This window comes from Apteryx mantelli, chromosome 4 (genome assembly GCF_036417845.1).
Source record: "Apteryx mantelli isolate bAptMan1 chromosome 4, bAptMan1.hap1, whole genome shotgun sequence".
Classification (NCBI taxonomy): Eukaryota; Metazoa; Chordata; class Aves; order Apterygiformes; family Apterygidae; genus Apteryx; species Apteryx mantelli.
This window is the reverse complement of record NC_089981.1, coordinates 13,733,357-13,748,457: the sequence shown is the minus strand read 5'-3', so window position 1 is coordinate 13,748,457 and position 15,101 is coordinate 13,733,357. Positions and strand designations below refer to the sequence as shown.

The window sequence follows — 15,101 nt, the reverse complement described above, 5'->3', positions numbered from 1 at the left end:
TGAGGGACATGCTGGCCCAGGCCTGAGGGACACTATCCCTCTAAGCCTTGAGAATCAGGATTTATCCCAGTTCCGTCCTGCTGGCTGCCATCCACATAACCCACCACGGTGAGGAGAAGACACTGAGACGTCCGCAGTGTACTGGTGCATGCCTGTGAAACGGGAACCCACTCTGCCACCCCCTGCATAGAGCAGAGGACATTCAGGGAACCAGAGCATTTCTGACATTGTCCCAGGGTTTGGTCTGTGGATCTGCCGCTCTCCTGTGCAGGGAACACCTTCTTATCTTGAACCACACTTAAGCCATGTTAAGGTGCAACACAAGTGCAAGCAAGTGTTTATAGGTAACGTGAAGGGAAGGAAGAAAAAAGAAAGTGCTTTAGTTACTTTCAGAGTGCATTACACAGATGTCTTTCTCTCTCACACAGCTGATTTGCTCTTTTCCTCCTGGCAAGGTAGGAGTCAGGATCCCGTGGCTCCTCGTGGCTCCTTCGTCCTTGTGGAGAACCTTAGCTGCTACAACTAACCTCCCTGTGGCAGCTGTGACTGGCTCTGAGATGATTTAATCTTCCGTCTTCACATCTCTTCCTTCCTGCAGGAGTAGCTGTTCCAGCTATTCCCTTGGAATACATGTTTCTTCCTTTGCCTGGGCCTGTAGATGTGCCCTGTTGGGCTAGGAGTTATCCTGCGTACAGGAATTATTACTGAATAAATCTTTTTTTTCATTGACACATAAAATTGTGCCCCCCAATCCTTTCTTTGCCCCCCAATGCTTTCTTTGGTGGCGACAATATCCTACAGTGAGCAATTTATCTTTCACTTGGATCTTTGATTCTCTATTAGTCTAAACAGTGAAATGCAAAATCTGAGGCAGAGATGAAGGGCAGAGGGGATGGTCAGGAAGGAGGGCATTAATGATAGGTGAACTACTGCAGAAAGGCAGAGAGTTGCTGCACTGGAACGGGAAGGGGAGAAGCTTCTCCTCATATCATCTGCATCAGCAAATGACCCAACCAGCATCTAAGATCAGCAGTTTAATTGCTAACCCATGGATCCAGCATATGACAATGCAGTGCTCCTAAGAAGGCATTTACTCCAAAGTAAAGGGGAAGGAAGCCTTTGGTACAATTGCTTCCAGCAGCAGGTGACCAACAGCCTTGCAGACACCTTGGGCCATCGTTTCCTAGCTGAGTAGATTACAGAGTAGATGGAGTTTGTCTGACGGAAAGTTTACACCTGGGAGAGCTCGGACTAATGGGATGCTCTGCCTGGAACACATTTTAATATTTTTGATAGCATTCATTTATTTATTTGCTGGTGTCTCGGCAGTGCTTGGAAGCCCCAGTCCTGGGCCTGTGCTATTCAAAAAGAGAACATAAAGGGAATCCCTGCTAGTCACAGAGTTTACAATGCCATTCCAGTCAAAACATGAACTTTCAGCTTCTTCCCAATTACTGCAACAGCTAAAACCAAGCTTTTCTTCAAAAGGGAGCTTTCAGTAAATTTTCCAAAATGGAATTATAGTGAGAGAGACTTGATTTTCTCAGCTCCTGAGAAAATGTTACCACAGTTCTACACCTCACCCTTTTCACGCCAAACTTTTCTATTCCACAGTTTTCTCATGGCACTTTTCATCTCCTCATTTCTCAGTGTGTAGATGAGTGGGTTCAGCATGGGCGTGATGACAGTGTAAGACACAGCTACGCTCTTGTCCTCCGAGAGATTGCTGGATGGGCGTATGTAGGTGAATGTGCATGGCCCAAAGAAGAGAATCACCACAGTAATGTGGGACCCACAGGTGGAGAGGGCTTTGTACCGCCCTTCGGACGTTCGCCTTTTCAAGGAAAACAAAATGACAATGTAGGACGTTACCAGGATGAAGAAAGAGACCAAAGTAATCATTCCACTGTTGGCAACGACAATGACGCCCACAACATAGGTGTCGGTACAGGCCAGTTGCAGTAGGGGGTGGACATCACAGAAGTAGTGGTCAATTTTGTTGGGGCCGCAAAAAGGGAGGCTAACGGTTATGAGGGTCTGCACCATGGCATGCACAAAGCCCCCCACCCATGAACCCATCACCATCCAGCCACACACACGCCTGGTCATGAGGGTGGTGTAGTGCAGGGGTCTGCATATGGCAAAGTAGCGATCATAGGCCATCATTGTGAGGATGAAGATCTCAGCGCCGCCGAAGAAATGTAACCCAAACAGCTGTGCCATGCAACCCCCAAAGGAAATGGTTTTCTTCTCAACAAGAAAGTCAGCAATCATTTTGGGAGCTGTGACAGAAGAGAAGCAAATATCTGCAATGGACAGGTGGCAGAGAAAGAAATACATGGGGGAGTTCAGACGCTGACTGCTAACTACAGTGACAACAATGAGCAGATTTCCTGCCACAGTAACAATATAGAAGAACAAAAACACCACAAAACATATTTTCTGCACCCCTTGGTTCTTTGAAGGGCCCAGAAGAATGAATTCCTTCACACTGCTTGCATTCTCCATGTTGATCAGTTGGGTGGCAATATGCAATATACAGCTTACACACCTGGGAAAACAAAGACAGACACATGATTCATCAGCATTTTTTCATTATTAATAATGAGTTCTATATCAGAAGTGGATACAAACCAAGAAAAATATAGCATTAGTATTAAGTTTATGAATTGTTAAGTTTCTGTCATGTATTTTTTTCACAGCTACTTAATTCTCCACAGTACAAAAATTCTGCCATGGCTTTGGTTGCATGGAGATAGGTGCACTCTGTGATATGTTCCTTAATCCTGGTGCTCCAGGATCTTGAAGGACTGGCTCCATGGCTGGTAGCCTTCCATGCACTAAGGACAAGGCCAGAGTGTTCACCTTGGGCACTACAAGGCAGATAATGCAGCATGTTTGCCCTCAGGGGAGACAAAGTCCCTCACAGCAATCTTTGTAAAATGGGTGTCTTTAAGAATACCTGGAAATATTGCTCAGAATGATGATTTGCTTTATAAGTACACATGATCTTTGAATTCTTGTTTAGAAGGGAAATGTAACCACAGGCAGAGAAAAAACTCTCTTGTGTATATACATTTTGAAACGTAAATATGAAATGTCACAGGCTGAAAAATGAGTTCTGGGAAGGTTATCTATCATGGAGGGGAAAAAAATTGCACATATGACTTAATGGAGTACTTCACATTGTTCTAAATCTCAGCATTGTTTCTATCAGAGGAAGGAAGAATGAAAGAATCGTGTGAGATCTTCTGTCCCAGCATTGTACTGATTTTACCTAGTGTGATTTTTGATACTCTCTGCATGATGCTTTCAAGGGTTAACTTAGCTTAATGAAGCTAATCTAACTAAACTCCTTCAACAGCCAGTATAAGTCTGATTCATAGGCTGATTCAGAATGACTAAATGAGGGTCCTTTGCAGAACCCTTTTTTCCTCCATTCACTATGAGGAGCTTAAGCAAATTAGCACCACCAGGTTAGAATGAACTTTAGAGAATAATCCCTTTTGGTGCCTGAAAGTAGCTCAGAGCTTTTTGTAATGCCATCCACCTTTTTTAGGTTATGGCTGAGCTCCTTGTCCCTAGGCATTTCTACATCCATACAGTTTCTCATTCGAGACAAAGTCACATTCCAGCATAAACATGGGACTTCTTTGGTACACCCTGTATTCCAGCTACAACCCATCGAGCATTACATGTCACTAATAAATGAGTAGCCTACATCTTTAGAAAGAGTGTAACGTCTCTAGCTTGCCATTATGCACCCAGACCACCAGAATTCCCTTGCTCAAAGAAGTCTGGGAACCACCAGATGAAACTCTTCACAGAGAGTTTAAGGTCAGCCAAAAGCAGGCACTCTTTTAATAAAAATATCCACTGTATGGGCTTCCTTCTAGGATCAAAACATTCCCCGTCAGCTTGTGTTAAAATGCACCATTTTAAGTCCTGCAGAATTCCATCACAACCAGGTCTTCTCATTTGTATTCGTGATCTGTGAGCAAATCGGCAGAATGATTCAGTTAATCCAAGTTATCTACCAACTACTTCAATCTGCAGCATAATCAGAAACTCTCGCGCAGGCACAAAGTGATGAAGCATCCACAGGAAACACTGAAACTGAGAAAACCCAAGATTCCTTTCGAACCCACAAAGTGAAGCCGAGAGAGGAAGTGGGCAAAGGTAGGGACTTTTCCTATGCTTACAGTTGTACTTACACTAGATGAAAGTTTTTCAAGCAGAAGGGTAAAATTTACATGGATGGTTCCCCTTCAGATATTTCTACAAGGAAAAGGATCAGTAAGAACAACGGGAGGTCAGTTTCTCCCTCGTCTTACCAGGTCGTGATCCTTTCTACCCCTCTTCCTTCTACTGAGCAACGACGTAGACTTCTCAACAAAATAAATGACAGGGATGAAATGAGCACACCTTTATGGCTGTGCAGTACCCAGTCGAAAAGAAATAGCTGGGCTCCATCCAAGCCAGAGCATGACTGGAAGCATACCACAGCAATCGCAGGGCCATATTTAGGCAGTCAGAAAGGAGTGACCAAGAGAGAAATGGTCAGGGGAAACTGTATGCCTGAATACCAGCAGATGGCAAACTCCTGAGCTAAAAACAAGGTGTGCATCTACAAAAGGACTGATTCACAATTCAGACAGCTCGACCATGTATCTTGCTTGATAAGGTCCTTTCCATCACCACCAAACTGCATCTAACAAACTACCCATCTGTCTGATCTCATCTCATCGCCTTAAGTCATGTAGGCACCTGTACCTAAGCTAGGCATATTACACCTGACCAGTCTACTTGGAGATGTGATGAATCACGTGCTGCAGGTACCCGTTTCTAGACCGTTGACTCCAAGAGGATTACTAGAATGACTAATTCAGTAGAGGATTGCCACCAGTTATGGCTTATCTCTTCAAGTGCCTTTGCAGGGGTAGACCTGAGCTATATGACATAATGCAATCAGCTGCAAAATAAAATGAATCTCATGTGTACTCTTAACATCTCAAAAAGGGTGAGAAATTGCACCATCTCCTTACTGCATGCATTCTTCCCTAAAATCTCAGGTGGTTATGGGAAACAAAAGAATAATATCGAAGCAGTCTAATCTGCGGCTGTAGAACTAGCTCTGTATATGATTCTAGCCAAAGATAACCAGAGACAGTTGATAACTTCAGTGGAAGTTCCCTTCTGTATTTTCACATTTGTTCAAGAAGAAAGGAAAAGGAAGAGGAAAGCAAAGCAAAACAAAGCAAAGCAAAGCAAAGCGAGAAGCCAGAGAAGCTGCAAAACTTACCTCGCCTGTGTTTAGAGATCTAATTTTTTGTGTAAGGGCTGTGCAACTTTATCTCCTCAACTTCTGTCTCCCCTGGTATGAATGTGTTAGAGCACAGCACCTTTAAAGAACATAGAATGGCTTCTGGAAAGCTTCCAAAACTTGCTTAGGAGGTGGCTGTTAGTGTATAATCCAACCCCATCTAATTTATTACTTGCTTTCCTGTGTCACAAGTGCATCTTCATGTTTCCTGCCTATGTGAGAAGTGGTTTAATAGGCTGTGTGGATGATGTGACCTGGGTGTCCTGAATGATGCTTTCATATCCCAGCAGCTGCACAAAGGGCTGAGAAGAAAACCGTTTAAGTACCAATCTTTAACCCTCTCCCAGGAAATCTTCCACCTGAAGGGCTCTTGGGGCTGGAGGAGGGAGGGGTGGAGGCTTAGTGAAGGGAAGGCGTGAAAGAAAGGGGCAAAGGAGGAGAATGAGTTCTGTCTTGACTGAAAAGTTTAAGTAAATATATTTTAAAGAAACAGTTGTCAGTCAATGCTTTTATAATGATATCACAAAGGCATTTCAGGGTTTCTCCATAAGAAATAACAGTCAAAGGAATAGCCGAATATTCAACTGGACAAGCATATGCATGGACCTATCCAGCTAACGCTTCTCGGAGTTCTTCCTTACTCCAAGCTGATAGTTGTATGGATTTCCCATGTGTAAAGGGCCATTAGGTCCACTGCTCTGGCTTCCTAGCATTGTGAATGCTAAAACAGTCCTTTTGTAATCTAGATATTTTCTCTCCTTTTTTAACTTCTGTGTATTCCAAAAAACATGTAAAAGAGAAATCTTCATTAAAGAAAAGAAAGAAAGAAACCTCAAGCTGTAGGAAGAGTCACCATCCTCCAGGGATGGTAAAGAATTCCTATCACAGGAGTCTTTTAAGGACAGGTTGGGCTCATTTCTCTCAGGAGTGGTCACGATTAAGTTTTTATAGGGACAGAAGATGTCCTGGGTGACCTCTTGATGACCCTCCAAGTCCTATCTCACCAGAAATTTCATCACTGGAAATCCAGTGAATAAAGCCTCTTTGCAAGAATTTGCATGTTTTAACAGAGGTCAGTGAATTACAAAGTCAGTCAAAAAAAAAAAAATCCTTCATTTACGAATTGGGAAACTGAGGGAGGACGTCATCTATTTAATGCCAATGGAAGTCAGCAAATTTAACCCTGACTTAGTCACTCTAGGCTCTTCTGCGGAAAAAAATGAATGTCTCTGGAGGCAGATGCATCTGATCTACCTCAGAACTGATTTTAGGATGTGATTAGGTCTGAAATGGACATCTAGCTTTTAAACAAAATAATTTAGGGCGGACAAATCTCACTGTCATGATGGGCCCCATCTTTCTTAACCTGAGCAGCTGCAGTCAAAGGTGAACCTATGAAATGAAAGCAATGAAGGAGGACAGCAGAGAGGTCTCATGGTTTCTAGTGAAATCTCTGCTAAAGCAATATTGTAATCAACCATTAAAGGGCTTTTCCAAAACTTGTTAACTGGCATGAAATGGCTTCAGGATTACTGCTACTCTGTAAAATTAAAACAAACAAAAAAGAAAAGTTTAGACCCCTGTTAGTTCTGTGAATGTTCTGGTGCAGACATTTTCCCTTCTTTCTCCGCCTTCAACTTAATTTCAAAAAATCAGATTTAGATCCATTCCTTTTATATCCAGCCCTTCACTTGCTCACAAACTGTTTTAGTGTTAATTCGATCCACGCACCAGCCAACCCAGAAAGAGAGTAATGGAGACACAAAGGAGGGAAGGATTGAGGGCAGGAGCCAAAAATAAAAAATAAAAAATAGAAAGTCTGGAGAGCTGGATGGAGAGGCAGAGAAATGCCCTTTCAGCCCTGCAGCAACAGGCAAGTGCCAGTGCCAGGAAGAGAGGTGACCCTCACAGCAGCTACTGGGAAGACAGTGAGATAAGGTGCTGTGGCTGGGAGCTGAAAGCTTTCTCAGAAGCACTAGGGTGAGAGGCCTTGCATGGCACTGCGTAAGGGGAGCGAGGCATCCCCAGTGTGGGGCGAGACGGTGGTGGGGGAGAGATTTGGCACAGGGACAGGAGGGTGGCTGATGGCTCAGCAGGAGCTGTGTGCTGCAGCCACACAGAGAAGGGAAAAGCTCCTTACAAGCACCTTTCTCTCCACTGCCTGTACAGGCAGCCTAGGGCAACTAACTCATCTGGAGATGGCCATCTTGGGCGAAAGCTGGGAGAGATGAGTTGAGATGTCCTCTGGGGACAGCGATGGAGAGGCTCAGGGTGTAGGTGAGGAATTGGTGCTCTTCTCTACACACACAGAAGCACCACACATCACTCCAGGACCCCTGTGTGTTGACCAGAGCAGCCGTGGCACCAGCTGAACGGTCCCCTAGGTATTCAGACCTGAAGGATGTTTCTATACAAGCCCAAAATAGCCAGGATGAAACTCATGCCTGCTGAGAGTGGCCTCCCAGGAGCTGCCAGAATGCACTGGAGTCCTGCAGGCTTGGCCTCAAGTCAAAGTGAGGGAAAAGTCTCCCTGAAAGGTTCAGGGTCCCAAAGACATGCCCAGCATCCTGGGTCACTCTTCCTCCCTGCGCTCTGCATGCTCTGCATAGCCATGCTCTGTGCACCATGTCCCCTTCCACAAGGGGAACCACGTAATGAGAAGAGGCCCTGGCATGGTGTGCAGACAAGGATCGCTCTCACCCAGCTCCCTGGTCCCCAGCACAGCCCTGCTCGCAAGGGGCATGTCACCAGCTGAGCTGCTCCCACCGCAGTGGAGATGCCCTGGCTCTGCTGGGGGCTGAGCACTGCTGCCCACCTCCCCTCAGTCCCCTCTGCAGGCTGCCCCACCCTCCCACACCTCCTCGCCAGCAGGGATTTATACAGCAGTCTCTGCAGCAGTGTCTCTGGGCACTTGGCTTCCTTCTCCGCATGTTGCTTTCTCTGCAAACGCTTGTCGGAAAGTGACTTTCCCAGAGCCATGGAGCCGGTGGTGATGGTTTCTCCTGCCCAGGAAGTAAATGACCGGGTTGGTGCTGCTGTCTCAGAGAGATGAGCCAGGGACCACCAAAAAGGGGAATTTACCAATGTTTGGCATGCAACAGCACAAGGGCTTCATCCATTGATTCTAATCCCATTGCCAGCATGAACATGTTGCCTCAGAGATTGCATGTCGTGGAGTACAGAGGGCTGCAAATGAGCTTTTCTCTGCAAGAGATTCTTGTCTCACAGAATCTCATCCATCAGCCTTATGGAGCCTGCATCTTTACTGCTCACTTGTCTTTCCTTCCTTCCCTTCCTTCCTTTCCTTTACTCCTTCTTTCTGAGGTGTTTCCTGGGGAAAGACGGAGATCTCGAGAGGCTGCACACACACTACATGAGCCGCAGGCCCTGCTCACCCCCCAGCACAGCAACGCCATGGGAGAAGTGGGAAAGGCACCAAGACAGGAAACAAGGGCAGGCAAAGGAGAGCACCACCTTCCCTGGAAGGGGCTGCTCTGCAGAGCGAGGGGGACATGCCCAGGCTGGGGGAGAGAAGACAAAGACCTCTGAGTGAGGGCTGCACACTTCTGTGGGAGGGGAAGAGGGAATACTTCTTCCCTGCTTCAAATTTGACAAGGACACGCCGTCAGAAAAAGACGGGATCTGGGGGCAGGTTCAAAACAGCTCTGGGGACTTTCTCATACAGCCGGTCACTGCCCGTGGAAATCACAGCCGTGGGGTGCTGAGGGTGCCGGATGTGTGCGAGAGGCCCAGACCCTGCCTGCCGAGCTCAAGGGAGAAAGACCATGGGACATTTTCTTCACAGGGGTGTGTACGCAGCCAAGGAGGTGCCAGAGGTGCAGAGCCGGGCAGACCACAAGAGACGGCCTGCAAACTGACCCCCAGCCGTGCTGCTGGGGCCGGGGCCTGCCTGCAGTGAGCCAGCCCAGCCGCTCACCTGCTCTTCACACCAGCAAAGGGGGGCTGCAGCGGAGAACCCCCTGCCGGGGCAGCAGGGTGGGCACAGGGAGCAGCTCTCACAGCAGACGCTGCTGCCTGGGCCCGAGGGAGGTGACTGCTGACCAAATGCTGAGCCAGCTGCATTTCTGCTTCCTGCTGGCAGGGTTCCCCTCTAGTTCTTGCTCAGCCTTGCACTTCAGCACAGGGACAGCAGGAAGAGGCAATCCCCCTCTGGTGGTCCACCACCACCACCACCACCACCACCACCACGTGTTGGCATTGCCGCTTTCACCCTGCCTGAAAACTTGTTTCCCCGAGTTGGCCAAAGCTCCACCAGAGCCTTCCTGTGAATGTGGCTCACTTCTCCTGAGCCAGAGAGCCCCAAGAAGACCACAAGGGCTTGTTTGCTGGCAGAAGAAAGCCAAAGTTTATTGGGCGAGGACCAGGACCGTGGTGGAGGTTGCAAAGGGGAATACAGGCAGTGCTTGGGGACCAAGTCCAGCAGAGCAGCACTATGCCAGGCTTGTGGCCCTGTCCCCACACCCAGCTTTGGTCACCTCCCTGGTGGCAAGAGGGCCACCAGCCATGGCGTGGGGCTCTCCGTCTCCTCCCGGGCTGCCTGTGGAGATCAGCATCTCCACTCCTGCCTTGCCAGCAGGGATCTACACAGTGGTCTCCACAGCAGTGTCGCCGGGGCCTTGGCTGCCCTCCTCACATGTTGCTTTCTCTGCAAACACTCGCCGGAAGGCCACTTTCACAGAGCCCTGCAACCGGCGCTGACGGCAGCTCCTGACAAGGAAGTAAATGACAGGATTGATGCTACTGTTCAGAGACGCCAGCAAGAAAGACAGATTTTCAGGAAATAATTCTTTTGAGTAAGCAACCCTGAGTATTATTTCTACACTGTAAGGAAACCCAAAGGCAAAGAAGATCACATTGAGCAAGATCGCAACAAACAGTCTCCCAGGGTGACGCCTCTGTGAGCCATATCGAAGTTTGATGAGCAGGATCAGGTTGGAAAGGAATGGGAAGAAAGAGAAAATGAAGGAATTCACAATGCCTAGTTGTAGAAATATATGTCAACAGTTCATATTAAAGGGGGAATAACAACCCAGAAAAAACAAGCAAACAAAAAGTCCAGAAAGAAACCAGATTACCCCACACACAATTCCGGACAAGCACTTTGGGCGACGTCATCGGTGCCAGACTGGGAATAAAACAGACAGACACCTCTCCATGCTCATTGCTGCCAGGAGATACATGCTGGTAAAGTACCCCAGGAGAAACAGATCCATCAGGAGATATTTGGAAAAGATATAGTTATATAATGGAGAACAAGAGATTTCTATAACCATGTCTAGTGGTAATATAACAAGAAGAAAGAGGAGCAAAGAGAAGTCGGTGATGGCCAGGTTCAGAATGTAGACGGTGAAGGGGCTCTTCTTCATGTGAAAGCCCAGGAACCACACAACCATCCCGTTCCCCACTAGCACACACAGAGACACTCGAAATTATCACCGCTCTGTAATCTCTTATGCACTGAGATTCTGCAGTCCTCTGAGAGTTTGTGTATCCTGTGGCCGTGTAGCTCAGAGAAAGGGCTGTTGTGTTGGTGTCCACCATGGTGAAGCCCCTGCTGTCGGTGTCGTCTTGTCCCTCTCCCCTCTCCCGCCACCTCCTAGGAGAGACAAGGAAGGAGAGAGGAGATCAGGGGCATCAGCACTCCCAGCACTCGCCTTCCCTCCCCACTCCCCCATGCCAAGCCCTGGCCTGGGGTGGGAAGGAACACCTCCCCCCGTGAGTAACCGGGAAAGGCCTGAAAAGAGCCTGTCCCCGGGGCAGCAGGGAGAGGTGGAGACAGGCTGGAGGTTCGGGGCAAGAGACATCTGGGAGAAAAAGAGAGACAGAGAGCGGTGGGGATGGGGTGGAATCGCTGCAAACAGGGGATGTCAAAAAGGAGGGGTCCTGGAGAGTCCCAAGAGCAATGGAGAGCTGCTCCCACAAGATCCACCTAAGTCCACAGCCTCCTCCGGGCGCAGAGAGCCCATGTGTAAACATGCAGAATTCCCTGAGCTGCTTAGCCATAGGCTTGCAAATTGACACCAGCCTCATCTAGCTGTCACCACGGCTCACTTTGGCCTCCATTGAAAAGGGAAAGCTGCTTTTTCCTCTGCTGGAAGCATGTAGAGCAGCAGGACTGAGTACATGGCAGAGAGGAGCTTGCCATGAGCACAGCTGGATTCCTGCCTGCTGCAGGATGTCTGGCAGTGTGGGATAGCACTTTTAAACCTTCTGCTGCCTTGAAGGAGAGAGGGAAAAGAAGAGCTTGGTATTACAGAGCTCCGCCTTTGTCCATTGCCTGTGCTACATGGAAACATCACCTGGTAGATGCCTTGTGTTTTCTGCACATCACTGCTCCAGGGGCAACCAGAGTGACCAGACTTCCCTCAGTTAAGCTCCTTGCATTGGAGGTAAGTGTGGGAACAAGAGAGAATTCAGGGAGAAAGATAAGGGGGCACACGGGAAAAACAGTACGTGGCAGCCAAAGCACATCACCCTTTTGCAACTTGAGTAACGAACTAGCTGGTGAAGGCCAGACAGTTTGTTCCAGCTGCACGGCGGAGGAGGGAGCGATATGGAGGTATCTCGGTCCGCCCCGACCACAGGGGGTTGCATCCCAAAAAATAATTGCTGCTCACAGACTAACTGTTGACCTACAGTACCCCAGCCTCATTATCCCTGCTTACCATATTAAAAATCACGCCCTTTGCTGCATAATGATATGTAAATAAGGGGGGCATACCCCCAACAACCACGCAAATGGCAATCTGGCCAATGAAGTATGTCAGCCGCACTTCCACATCCCACCTTCAGCAACTATAAAACAGAGGATAGCTCACTAAAGTTTTTGGAAGGGAAGAAAATTGAACCGCCGACCTGTTCACTGGAGATTGCTGACGAGCGAGCCTCCTTCTCCCCTCCCCCAAACAGGGACGCCTCTTTGGTAAGACTTGCGCCTCCGACAAACGTTGGACGTTACCCGGGAAAATATATTATTATTGAAAGCACTTAATTGTTAGTTTGAGCTCATAGAAAGAAAATTTGTAGCAGCAAGTGCATTTATCAACGGCAATTCCGAACCTGTTGTATCTGTCGCTTTAATAAAACCTTATTCTTCTTTTTAATTTGCGAAACTGACCCAGGGAAAGTCCTCAAACAGGGGGGCTCTGGCAGGCAAATGTAAATTATAAAGATAAGGAAGGGCCTTCCGTCCCTCCCTTTCACGTGACAGTAAGCCACTAGAATGGTGTGCCTTTACAGTTCCCTCTGCACCAGCAGAGTGACTTTGGAAAGCAGTGATTTCTAAAATGAAGCACCACATGCATTTCCCACGTGCAGTCTTTGTTCTCTTGCCTAGTCAATGATAGGAAGTGCCAGGACCACGGAGACTTTGCCTGAGTGCCAGGCAAAGGTGAGCAGTCCATCTGCTCCAGCAGATTCCTGCAGTGCACTGGTATGCGGGATCTTAGCAAATTGCAGTCGGCTCCTGCAGGAGAGTAACTTGGCCCTGCCTGGGGGAGCTCAGGGGAGCCAACTGGCAGGCAGCAGCGCAGGAACCCCATGGCGCTGCCTGTTGCCTGCAGGGACACCGCGACGGATAGCGCCAATCAAAGGGGAATCTGGACAGCCAAGGACTTTGTGTGAGTAGCAAACATGTACCGAGGCTGCAGGGGAGTTTTGCTAGGGAAGATGGAAGAAGGGGTCTGAATGCATGGAGACAGATGCCACTTGCTCCCTGGAGGAGCCTGGGAGGAAGTCTCATGTGCAGAGGCAGAGAGGCCAGGCGGGCAGCGTGCCCCACCTCTTCCTCGGTCAGATTGCTTGTGCCTGGCTGTGGCTTCACTGGATCGCAGCAGCAGCCTAAGAGAGCCCTGGAGTGATGGCCCACTGGGCAGGTGCCGGGTCGCTGGATGCAGCACAACCCGTTGAGACAAACCTCCCTGCGGCATGTAGAGCCACAGCTTCCTTCCTGGGCCCAGGAGTCTCTCCAGCACATGCTTGGCTCTCTCCGCTTTTTCCCTGGAGCCTCCCCAGATTTCTGAGTGGCTGATGCTGCTCACTGGTGGCCCTTACTGCTGAGAGGCTGCACTGTAAGCATGACAGGTTTCTTGCAGGCCAGCAGGTGGAAATGCCCTCCCTTGCTCCCACCGGGCAGTGAAGATGGACTCCAGAGCAAGGAAACCCTCTTGGCAGCAGCAGCAGCAGCAGCAGCAGCAGCAGCAGGGCTTGCTTTCTCTGGCCGTGCCAAGTCTCTGCTACAGCCAGCAACTTGGAAGAGACGGTCAGCAAGGCAGGGCCAGATGTGGAGGAAGCTGTCATGGCATACTCACTTTCAGAGCATCAGAAGCAGGAAAAGAGAAATTATTTTGCAGAGACATGGCTTGGAACCCTTCTCTCTCCAGGACCTGTGTTGAGCCACAAATAGAGGCGCTCAGAACTTCCTCTTGGTGTGGGACAATTTCATTCTGGGGCAGTGGTGGATGCCTTCTGCGGAGGAGGCAAGTGCTTTTGAAGGCCCTCCAGCAAGAGGATTCATCTGTTGCTCGTTCCGAAGGGGAAGGAAACACACAGCCACACCAGAGAGTCAATACTTGTCAGTTCCCAGCACACTCTCCTCCCTAAGATGCAGGTGCAAATCCCAGGCTAAGAGGTTTCTGAACCTCTTGAAGCCAAAGAGGGCTGCACTGATGCTCCCGGCATCCGGGGCAAGTGCACTGCATTGGGTAGCACTGCCCTGCAAGGGAGTGCTGGGCAAGCACCTAGGCAAGCAGCAGCCCCACTCGGAGCACTACCATTCGACACCGGTGCTAGCAGCAAGGAGAGAGAGCAGGAGGGAGGGCTTTTCAAGTGAAAGGGTAGAAGAGGTGGAGGAGCAGGAGCACCTGGGCAGCAGCCCTCTCTGAGGGGACACAGTGAGTCAAATGTAAAACCACATCAGCAAAGGTTGTGTCCCTTGAGGGATGCTCACAGTTTTACAGCTCGGGTGGTTGTTTCCTTCGTAAGCGCTTAGCTGCCTTGAAGTTTCTCCAAAGTCTGGGGTAAAGTGTGTGTGGCGCCTTCAGCTGTTCGCTCTCGGCTCTTCCTGCTGCATCGCACAGCACTGCACTGCACAAAGGGGAAGGGCAGGAGCGCTCTCTCCTCCTGATTTTCTTGCCTGCTGTTTGCTTGATTTCTGTTTGCAGCAGGCAGAAGCAGGAAAAGAAAGACAACGCTCCCACGGCCACTTGCTCTGCGATGGACGTCTGCCAACGGCCATCTGCCAGGGCAGCTTTTGGATCTGCGCTCAGAAGGGCAGGCTGTGACCAGCCTCTGGCAGCTCTCCGTTGGGAAGAAGGCCCATTACTGCTGCCGATCCAGGTAAGCAAGCCTGGCAAGGGAGTTACCATTGCCCCAAGCCGATTTCTTGTGTTACAATGCCAGACGCGAGCCTTACAAGCAGTGCAACGAACACGCTGCTCGCATCTGTGGCGAAGGCGCTGAGCCTCGGCGGGGGCGAGCAGGAGAGCGCTGGGGAAGAGCAGCGCCCTGGGCTGGAGCGCCGCGGCTGCGGGGCACGCTAGCACAGGCTGCGGCCGGGCGAGGCGGGCCGGGGCAGCGGCGGGGCAGAGCGCGGGCGCCGGGCGGCGAGGCGTCGGGGCGCGGGGCCGCTGCGCGGAGCCGAGAGCGCGACAGGCGCGGCGGGGGCGAGGGTGCGGGGGCAGCCGGCGCCGTGGGCGCTGCAGCCCCGGGCAGGCTCGCAGCCTCGGCGGGGCTCGGGGGCGCTTCCCGCCGCGAGGGC

The 15,101-nt window shown here is 49.8% G+C and overlaps 1 protein-coding gene across 1 annotated transcript; it reads right to left on the bottom strand.

The window, feature by feature from the left end:
- Window positions 1-1,602: 1,602 nt before the first annotated feature.
- LOC136991945 (olfactory receptor 4S2-like) lies at window positions 1,603-2,508 on the bottom strand (the record flags this gene model as incomplete). The annotated part of the gene is made up of 1 exon (XM_067295443.1): window positions 1,603-2,508. A coding segment is annotated over exon 1 (906 nt), but the record flags the coding sequence as incomplete, so codon positions are not given.
- Between the last annotated feature and the right edge of the window lie 12,593 nt (window positions 2,509-15,101).